A 10,205-nucleotide genomic window follows, 5' to 3' on the forward strand; every position below is an offset into this window, starting at 1 on the left:
GACAGTTTGTATTTCTGGCTCGTTGGTCGAAACTTGCCAGTAGTTGGGTTAACAAAGAAATTCTCAATAAACCTCCATTGTCCAACCTGTAATTTCTTAACACGAGTAAGGAAGAGCCTTTTGAAGATACAATGTATCTTAACACCCTACAATAACAAATAATTATAGCTTGGTTCAGACTTTAGCAATAAAAGGTTGTTGCATCTGTGTGTCTTAAATCTCTGTTGTACCAGTAAAATGCCCAAGCCCCCGCGGTACGGTATGCCTTTTCGGTTTAGGAAAGTTACTATTTCTATTGGGAAAAGGAAATCGGGTTTTTTTGAGGCTGTATAAATATGGGTCTAAGGGTTTGTAAATTATTATCACATCATTAATAAGAAACCCTAAACGGGTATTTGCCTCAATACGTTTTCTTCTCTATTCTTCTTCTAACCTAAACGACGGCTGTTCACAACAAAGGTTTAAAAAAATAGAAGGCTTAAAAACAAACACACCTAGCAACAAATGGACGATATACTTATCATGGTTGGTGGATATGTATATTCTTTTAGTGTACCAGCTTTTACTATTATAACTAGATGATAACCCGCGCCATGCGCGGGGTGAGTTTTTTAAGATGTGTTGTATAGAAATATTACAATTAGAATGCATCTTGTTATCAAGATTTTTTTTTACATTTGATTTGGGGTGGACATTCGGATACCATTTGGTTCAGTTTGGTTCGGTTCGGTTCAGTTCAGTTATGTTTCGATTTTTCGTGAGTTCGATCCGGTTCGGATCTGCGGGTTCGGTTTAGGTTTGGACTCAGATAACTCATTTTATTTAAAAAAAATAAAACTCGTATATACTTTAAATTTCTCAAAATATGAAAATAAAAAAATATTTATAACATATAAATGTGTATAATACAAGCTAAAATACTTAAACTTAACATAAAATATGGTTAGCTTCAATACTCAGATAAGAAATCAATAGATATTTGAAGTATTGGTATTTTGAATATCATTTAACTATTTTAATCATGTATTTTTAACTATTTGTAAATATTTGGACAATTTAATAACATTTTATATATTTTGTATATTCTTTTAGATATTAAATTCTAAAAATAATTAATATATTTAAGTATATAAATCTGGTTTCGATATATTCGATATCTGAAATATTTCGTTTCGGATCAGGTTCTGTTCTAAAAAATATCATGTTAATAACATTTTACAATTTTTGGTAATTTATAGACGTTTTAAAAATTCAAAATGTAACATATATGAAAAATATATTTTTTAAAATATGTTTAAGTGATTTTTTTGATAATATTAATTAAAATAAAATGTAGAGAATACAAATTTTTATCAAATATTTTTGATTTATAATCATTAATTATCATATATACGTTAATCATATTAGGTAATTTCGTAGCTTTTATTTAAGGAAATAAACTTACGTAGTTTTTATTTAAGGAAAGAATTTAAGACTACTAATTAATATGATAATTAGTTTAATGAAAAGTATAATATATATTTATATGGACCAACATATTTTTCTAAGGATTTCTGAGAATCATCTTAGTGATGACACGTGGCTACAAAACATGTTGTAATGTTCCAGGATTAATATATAGGGGATACTGTTGTCATCAACATTGTCAATAACTCAATGTTTCATGAGCGTATTAAACATGTTGAACTTGACTGGTACAAAACTCGAGAAGCTGGTTTTCTGAAGACAATGTATGTCAAGCACGTGAATCAACTTGCTGATCCATTAACCAAAGCTTTACATCCAACTCTTTTCGAGAGTTGATAAGCAATATGGGACTTAGCAATATTTTTGTACCTCCATCTTGAAGGGTAATTAGTGTGTATGTTGTTGAAGGCTCTGGAATGTCCCTTTGTTTGGTTAATTTTGATGAAACCACTTGATTATTTCTGGTTTAGTTTGTTAACAGTTGTATAGAGTTGAGTTATAACAACTATTAATCATTGATCACTATTAAGGTTGGCTCTTTGATTCGAAATTGTCTTTCTTATCTTTGAAGGAGGATTACAACTAGGAACCCTAACTATCTTAGAGAATTGTTATAGAGATCTCCACTCTCATATAGCCGAAAGGCTCTCAGTTAACAAATCGTCAAAGACACCAATGTAAATAAAGAAATAGACTAATAGAGATATGGCATGCTTACTCGTGTTTCTTGAGATAACCATCCAATCTATTTCTAAAGCAACTTTATTTTAGACTAGAACAACGTTCCTTAACCCAATCAAGCACTGATCCACCTTAGAAGAAAACATGACATCTTCTCACTATCTGTTCTGACAGATCTTAACCAAGAAGTGATGCATATTACTAAAGTCTCTAATCTCTATACAACAGACCCAACCAGGTGGTGCTGATCTTATAATAAGGAGGAGGTGAAGCTGCCCGATCCTCAACCAAAGGTGGATACAACAATACTGATGTGATCAATGTGACTTCTTCACCCACGTCAAATAATAAAAAAAAAACAGATTCATACAAATAAGCATTTAGTAGGAAGAACAATATCATTTTGGGCAGCAAACTAATGGTAGGAGTCAAACTTTGTCCTTCTCAGCTTTACAAACCAAATCTCTTGCAAGAGTAGTAAACACACTAGATTCCTACAGATGTCTGTCAGAAACTACACAACAACAAAACACAAGAAGACCATGTATATATAAATGTTATCAGAGACGAAATCCATGGTTCCTAGGACTGTGAGGAACACTGTTTGCTCTACCCCAGACTCTACGTTCCTCACTGCAACCGTACTTTCCGTTACCATCCCAGCCTGCGCCTCTAGGGAAGTCTAACGGTGGGGGTGGTGGTGGGCGCAGTCTACAATTCAAGTAGTTAGGTGGCTGAAAGTAAGCACTGTGATGGTGGTTGTGGTGGTTATGTGGCTGTGACTGCTGTGAGATGTTAGGACTACTCCGTACTCTATGCATCGGGTAAAGCCGGCTCAATTGGTAGCTACCAATCTCAGGCGGCTGCTCGTTACCGAATCCATCCGGTGATGATTCAGATTTAGGAGAGGAGGAAGCGGAGAGGGTGAAAGAAGGCCGTGTTTTGATCGGAGCGCCGCGAACAATGCCGTTGATGGCTTCGATGTAGCGCTGCTCTATCGTCTGAGGCTCGATAGGAGAACCTAATCGAACAACCGTTGGGTTGGCTGGGAACAAGAAGGTTCTGAGTTTGGGAGTCTCGTTGTGGTGGTGGTGACGGTTGTATTCGTCCATCATGTGTTTGAGGTCTTCGTCCGACTTTACGGAGACTAACGCGTCGAGATCTTCGGGGAGGATTTGGTATTTGAGTACGACGTCGTTCTCTGTCATCTCCGCGAGCTTCTTGGTGAGTTCTGCAAGATTTAACAAGAAGATTAAATTACATTGATTAGGTTAAAATGGATGGAAGAGTTAATTAGATTATTTACCGACGAAGGTGATGTCTGGAGAGACGGCGATGACGCGAGTTTCGCCGCCGACGTATTTGAGAAGGCCGTCGGAAGGTCTAGGGAGGATTTTGCCGCCGAAACTGCACATGAACTTCACTTTGCTCTTCCCTCCGATTGACATTTTTGCCGCCCAGGTTTCTTGTAAAATTAAATATTAAAATATATATAGAAAAGAAAAGAAAAATGGATGCCCTAGCCTCTTCCTTCTTCGGACGATGTTACTGCAATTAGTTTTCTTATGAAGAAGAAAGAGGAAGAGAAAAAGGTTTTGATCCAATTGAATTTTCCTGACTTTTTTCTTCAAAGGAAAACAAATATGAGGACAAAAAAGAGGGTTTTAACAAAGCAACAAAATAGGAATCGTTGCCGTAGAATTCTGTTAACCTTGTTTTGAGATTGATGGATGCCTATTTATGGATTTGTATCGGAAACAATATGCAAAAAATAATAATGATTTCTCCGGAGAATCTACGGAGAATATTTCGTAAATGCCTTGAGAATTTTTCAACTTTCATTTTGCTGAATACCTTTTTAACTAGATTTTAGATAATATATATTTTTTAAAAAATATATAATATAATTATTAAAATTAAATATTTAAAAATGTATTGGGTTGCTATTAATTTATATTATTAAGATTTTATAATCTACAAGATTTAACAGTTGATGTCATTTAAGTGTATTTGGTTTTATATCGAAAAACTATATTTAACGTTTACTATATTTTGAAAATTTGAGTTATATATGATTAGAAATCAAATTTATTAAAACATAAATCTACTTTCAATAATGTAGCTTTTAAATACAACATTTTTAAATCAAAATTATAAAATATTAAAATCAGAGTTTCAAATATCAAAACTATATCAGTGAAATAAATATGTATATATATATATAGATCAATTATATCAAAACTAGTTTCAGTTTATTTCATTTAAAGTTTTCTTAAAATTAAATAAACCAAAATTAACCAAACTCAAATCAAAACTAACCAAATTCAAAAACTCAAAGTGAACCAATGCAAAAGTTCCACCAGCAAATCTCAAAATTTTGTTTTGGATGGGACGAATTTCTTATTTTCGGAATAAAATTTTTATAATAAACTTCAACAACAAAAGTTCTGCAATGAACACAAGACGCAAGCTAATGAGTCCTTGAAGAAGAACAAACGAAAAAGTTAAAGCCTAACCATGGTGTTTCCCGCTTTTCTTGCCCTTCTTCTGTTTCTGCTTCAGTTGCGTCAACCCCGCTGCTGTGATCTTCACATTCCCAACAAGAGCAGCCATCAGCTCCGGATCCGTGCAAGCCTTCATCAGCTCTTTCTCTCTAACACTCGCCTCCGACATATGTGTGAACAGATTCATTGCGGTTTTTGCAGCTGCCCAAACACATAAACAATCATCAAATATAATCCAAAACCTCTACATTAAGGTCAAAATAATAGAGAAAAAATGTTTATTATTACCCTTTCCTTTCTTCATGCTCCCTGGGATCGCTTTGACTCTGTATTTATATGACTGGAGAGCGTTGTAGGGGCCACACACAGGGACCGCATATAAGAGAACGTCAGTTGGTAATGGGTTACCAGTAAGGTAATCGACATCAATCAGTTTTTCTCTCTCTTCTTCCCCAAGCTCATGAATATCTTCTTCTTCCATTACCACTTTGTCCATCTCCGGAGAAGATTCTTTCCCATGGCAATCCCTAGCAAGATGTCCAACCTTCTTACACCTATAACATATTTTCACAGCATCTGCTGTCTCTGCACACAACAACCATCAGTATCATATGCTGCCATTTTATCTGAAAGTGTATGTAATCAAATATTTTCAGACAGGTCGTATAAGTTTTACCTTCAGAAGGTTTCTTCTCTTCAGTGACTGCCGGCTTCGCAGCTTGTACTTCAACATCATTCTTCTGTGGCTTTCCAGAAGACTGCACAAGGAAAATAATTAAAATTTTCCTCAAAATTTCATGGAGAAAATGGAGAATGCAACTTTCGGTTATTTCAGAAAGTACTTACGGCCAACAACGCCATTCGAATTTTTCTTTCTTCTTCGTCTTGATCAGCGTATTTCTCCTTCATTTTCTTAAGTTTACCCCTTTGCCCACGGCTGACTTTTTCTCCAGCTGGCTTGTTCTCAGGTATGGTCTTGTTGGCTTGCCTTAAAGAAGAAGAAGCATCTTTTGCCTTCCTCTGCTGCTTTTCTTTCTCAGTGTTATCATCTGCGTCTTTGTTACCGCTAGAAACACTTTTTTCCTTCCGCTCCGGCTTCTCTTGGCCAATGTTATCATCAGTCACTGTGTTACCGCTTTCGCCCATCTTAAGCTTTCTTCTTTGAGCTTTTGATATATAAGGCTTATCTCTCACTACTGATTTCTTCTCCTGCTCTTTCATCTTCTCTTCCGTTTCATCCTTTGATGTCTCTACTGTATGGTTCTTGCCTGCCACCGTCGCAGTACCAAGGCCAAGGGTTCTATCAAGAAGATCTTCAAGCTGTGACGTAGCTGCTGCAGCATTTTCTCCATCAGTTCCAGATGATTTCATTTCCAAAGAAGAAGTATCTTGGCTCAATGCTGTATTTGATTCCTCCTGTAAATTATTTTCTCCTTCCGCAGACACCTCTTCATTCTCTGTCTCAGCATCTGAATGCTCATCAGGAGCATGCGTTTCCATGACAACTTCATCATTCATTCCTTCCTCTTCACCTCTTACCCTTCTCTCATTCAAATGAGCTCCCAAGGAACTCTCGTCCAAACGAAACAACAGTCCAAAACCCATTATAAGTGGGTGTGGTGGAAGGAAGTTTTTCTTACCTCGTATCATGAAACTTCCAACTGTGAGGTATTCTCCAGTAGGAGCTGTTTTACTGACCTGATGAGGATAAACCCACCACGCACTAGTGACAATCTTGGAATCCCAGGCCTGACTATGACAAACCTGCATTAACGAATTACATTTAAAGGTCTGTCATTAACACATTGCACACCATAGTTAAGTGATTAGTAAAACCGCTTACCGTAAAACATCCAGCTTGGTTTAAAGTGAGGGGCGGTACACTTTGTTCAGGTTTATGATTCTTTATCACAGTACTAGATGCTCCGTGAAGCTCTGCATGCACATACCTGAGAAAAAGCATGGTGAAAAGAAACTTATGATAACAGTTGAAAATATAATACCAACACAAAGACTAAGAAAAGAACTCTACACATGAAAACTTACAGATCTCCTTTTGACATGTAACGTTTAACTATCATCTCATTTTGCTGAGCATCACGACCACTGATGACCAAGTAGTTCTCACTGCTAATGAACCAATTGAATTTCTCAAACCAGTGAATTTTTCTCATGTGTGAAATAGTTGCAACCGCTTTCTCCTATTAGACAGAAGAATGCAAATTATCAGTTCACTGTAAGCAAGCAAACAACCAACAAGATCAAATGAAGATAAAAGATTACCTGAGAAAGCTGATGGCGTGTCTTTTTCTCGGCTGCTTTAAAAGCCTTTTCATGAGCAGAAACAGTCTTCTCCTGTTTGGTTTCTTGCTTCTTCTTCATTTCATACCAGCGCCTGGCATTACCGTGCGCAGAAAGTGATAGGTCAACCTCCACCTACGGAAACCACAAAATCATGCCCCATATGTCAGAACAAGAAGATGAGCTTATTCTATTCAAAATGTAGGGCGATTCAACACCTTTTCCACGGGGAGCGTCTTCTCATCATCATCCATTTCATCGAGATTGTTGCACAACAACAAGGTCATGCAATTCTTCTCTAGATTAAGTTTGTCAATGACTCCAGCAACCGGATTTCCTAGTTTTTTTTCCTCCTTGACCATACGAGCTAGATCGTCCCAGCCCATACCCTTTGCAAGCGCTACACGAACAGCTAATATGGCAGCATCTACGTCTTCTAAGTTGTACTCAATCAATTCAGCCATATTAACACAACGGTCGACTTCTTTCCTCAGAATTTGAACACGGTTTTCCTACAACATGAGTACAGAAACATTGCACTTACAATAACGATGGAGAAAAGTTGTACAGGGATACACGGAGATGGAAATACCACAAACCTGATCCTGGCGAATCTTATTGAGTTTCTGACTGGCAGAATCTTCTTTTGCCTTTTGTTGGTGTTCAGATCTTTGACTCTCAATTTTGCTGTAAAACTCGTCTAAAGCCGCATCAAAAGTTTCGAACTTGTCATACACTCTTGATTTGAATTGGTTTAATAAGATTGAACAGAACTCATCATACATCTGCAGACAACCAGGAAAATATATATTTTTACTGCCCTTTAAGAGAAAAAAAAAATAGAAGACAAAGTTAAATATTTGACCTTTGAAACACCTCCTTGAGAAGAAGTGTCATTCACCAACATTTGTTTCTGCATTAGAATATAACCTTCAGGAACTTTTTGACCAGATATAACATCTTCAAGCCAATCTTCAAATACGATGACCGCTTGAACCAAAAGCTGAATCTCATTATCATCTAACTTCTTGTCTTGCGAAAGTTTGGTACTTGGAACTAGACCAGCATCCAAAATTATATGCTCAGAGAGCTGTGGCCCGTACCCCAAAGCATCACCAAGAATATTCTTCAAGGTAAATTGTTTAGATTCGTTAGACTTCCCACCCTTCTTGCCACCATTCTGCTCCTTTGTCTCACTATCTTTAACTTCATGCGAGAAAGCAGTAAGCGATTCCTGCAGCTTCGAAGCAGTGGTTCTCTCAAAGAGTCTACATATCTCTATAGGATAACGGTGGCGAGACATGATAGCAAAACCCTTATTGTCATCTCTACAAGAATAGCAATTAAAAATTCACTACCAAAGGCCACACAAGTTTTCAATGAAAGGAATTGAAAAAAAAAAACTAACCTATGTGAGCGGAGGAGAGTCATGATCATATACTCGGAATCCGTGAGGATTATGTTTCCTTGAGCATACAGCTCCAATATAACATAGTGAGCATTAGCACCTAGCCCGAACTGGAAGACAATGATCTGGAGCCAATAGCAATAAGAAAATAAAAAAAAAGCATCAGAATGGAATCAAACTAAACAAATACACATAAAAGTTCCAACTTCCAATACCCTATCATAACCAAGCTGCCGAACATCCTCAAGCCTCCTAGTACGAATATGTTTTCTTAACTTCAAAGTAAACCCAGATGGAGTATTGCTCTTATCCCTATACAAGAATTAGATGAAAATCAAATCTCTACTACTGCTAACGAAACTGAAAATACAGAGATTGAATGGATGAGTATTGTTGTTAGTAACCTGACGTAAGCAGTGGTATGCAAACGAACACCACTTTCCATCAAGAGTAAGACCTTCTCGCTCTCTCCAGATTCAGTGATGCCGCTACTATTCAACAGCTTGAACATATACGTCTGCAATCAAACATACAAAGGATAAACCCTAACGGAAATCAAATCGAATTACAAAGAGTGTGAAGCGTAGGGATTTGTAAACCTTGGGAGATATATCGTAGACGTTGGAGCATCTCATGCCGATTAAACGCTTCAAGCACTTGACCTCCGCGGCCACATCGGCCGTGTTCATTCGCACCTTCACCATATCTGTTAAGCTCGATTTGTCTCTCTCGGAATCGGTGATTCACTGTGTTGATCTCAGAACCTAAAATGAGAAAATCGAATTTCTAGAACGAGAAGGAAAGGTCAGGGGGGAAAAGCAAGAGAGCTGAGCGTAGAAGAAGACGAAAAGAAACTTGTGAGCTTTTTATGTGGGTTAGGCCGAGGAATGGGCCTGCAAAGTTCATACTTATAAGGCATAGAAGAAAAAGAGAAGCTTGTGAGCTTTTTGTTTTGGGCTGAAGATAAGATGGGCCTATAAAGTCTGTAAGTTATAAGGCAGGACCTTGTTTAAATGCAGCTGTTTACGGTTGCGTCTGCGGTACAACACGCGTGGTTGTGTTATCTAACGTTATTAAACATTTTGTATGACTGATAACAACGTTTAAAAACTATTACATTTGCGGATCATTTTTGACGGGTTTACCTATTCACAGATATAAAAATTAATTACTAAAAGATATCTAATAGAGAGAAAATAATTATTAAAAGTTATAATTAAAAATAATAAACTTAAAATCCAATAACAAAATAATAATTAATAATTAAAAGCAATTAAATTTATGGCATGAATATTGTTTCATGCACCTAATAATCACCAAATATTTCATCGAGTTGTACAACATACTTGAAAACTTTTGTTCCGAGACGTGGATTTTCTGGATTCGTCTTATACATATTGTAAAATTTCTTCAAATTATCCCAACGTTTTTTAGCGTACTTCCAACTCAGCTCTAGTCCAAATTGGTCATTAAGTTTCTTGAAAATATTTTATTTCTCGGAAAGATTAAAAAAAAAGAAAAATTGCCAAAACGGAACAAAAATTCAGCATGGTTGTCCTTATAGTATAAAACTATCATTTAATTATCTCTTTAGTATAATTTATTTTATAATTCCAAAAATAACCCTTGATTAATCTAATTAAACACATTAAACTAATAGAATTTTTTTTAAAAAAATTAAAAACGTTTAAAAAGGAAAAATAAAAATAATAACTTTTAAATTTTTTTAATAAAAATAAACTTTTTAAAACTTAACAAAAATAAACATAAAAATAATTTACAATTATTTTTAATAAAAAACGTTAAATCAACCTAATAAAAACAGTTTACAAAGTTTTATTTTT

The 10,205-nt window shown here is 35.8% G+C and overlaps 2 protein-coding genes across 2 annotated transcripts; both read right to left on the reverse strand.

Moving 5' to 3' along the window:
* Positions 1 to 2,527: 2,527 nt before the first annotated feature.
* On the reverse strand, positions 2,528 to 3,960 carry LOC108832598 (uncharacterized). The gene is made up of 2 exons (XM_018606067.2): positions 3,455 to 3,960; positions 2,528 to 3,379 (listed from the first exon to the last, which is right to left on the reverse strand). Exons 1-2 carry the CDS (start codon positions 3,594 to 3,596, stop codon positions 2,709 to 2,711), a joined length of 813 nt encoding a protein of 270 aa, XP_018461569.1. The 5' UTR covers positions 3,597 to 3,960; the 3' UTR covers positions 2,528 to 2,708.
* Positions 3,961 to 4,517: 557 nt separating this feature from the next.
* Positions 4,518 to 9,185, reverse strand: LOC108832597 (uncharacterized). The gene is made up of 14 exons (XM_018606066.2): positions 8,961 to 9,185; positions 8,766 to 8,878; positions 8,577 to 8,673; positions 8,362 to 8,486; positions 7,819 to 8,281; positions 7,553 to 7,738; positions 7,172 to 7,465; positions 6,936 to 7,088; positions 6,699 to 6,853; positions 6,496 to 6,601; positions 5,499 to 6,416; positions 5,329 to 5,410; positions 4,941 to 5,237; positions 4,518 to 4,853 (listed from the first exon to the last, which is right to left on the reverse strand). Exons 1-14 carry the CDS (start codon positions 9,063 to 9,065, stop codon positions 4,660 to 4,662), a joined length of 3,288 nt encoding a protein of 1,095 aa, XP_018461568.1. The 5' UTR covers positions 9,066 to 9,185; the 3' UTR covers positions 4,518 to 4,659.
* Between the last annotated feature and the right edge of the window lie 1,020 nt (positions 9,186 to 10,205).

This window comes from Raphanus sativus, unplaced genomic scaffold (assembly GCF_000801105.2).
Source record: "Raphanus sativus cultivar WK10039 unplaced genomic scaffold, ASM80110v3 Scaffold3673, whole genome shotgun sequence".
NCBI classification, from domain to species: domain Eukaryota; kingdom Viridiplantae; phylum Streptophyta; class Magnoliopsida; order Brassicales; family Brassicaceae; genus Raphanus; species Raphanus sativus.

What these genes read in the sequence shown, in the direction of transcription:
- LOC108832598 (XM_018606067.2), bottom strand. Translation starts at nt 3,596, where the DNA reads ATGTCAATCGGAGGGAAGAGCAAAGTGAAGTTCATGTGCAGTTTCGGC. An exon ending in TCCAGACATCACCTTCGTCG is followed by an intron (nt 3,380 to 3,454) that starts GTAAATAATCTA and finishes TAAATCTTGCAG; the next exon opens with AACTCACCAAGAAGCTCGCG.
- LOC108832597 (XM_018606066.2), bottom strand. Translation starts at nt 9,065, where the DNA reads ATGGTGAAGGTGCGAATGAACACGGCCGATGTGGCCGCGGAGGTCAAG. An exon ending in CATACCACTGCTTACGTCAG is followed by an intron (nt 8,674 to 8,765) that starts GTTACTAACAAC and finishes ATTCTTGTATAG; the next exon opens with GGATAAGAGCAATACTCCAT. An exon ending in CACGCCATCAGCTTTCTCAG is followed by an intron (nt 6,854 to 6,935) that starts GTAATCTTTTAT and finishes TCTGTCTAATAG; the next exon opens with GAGAAAGCGGTTGCAACTAT.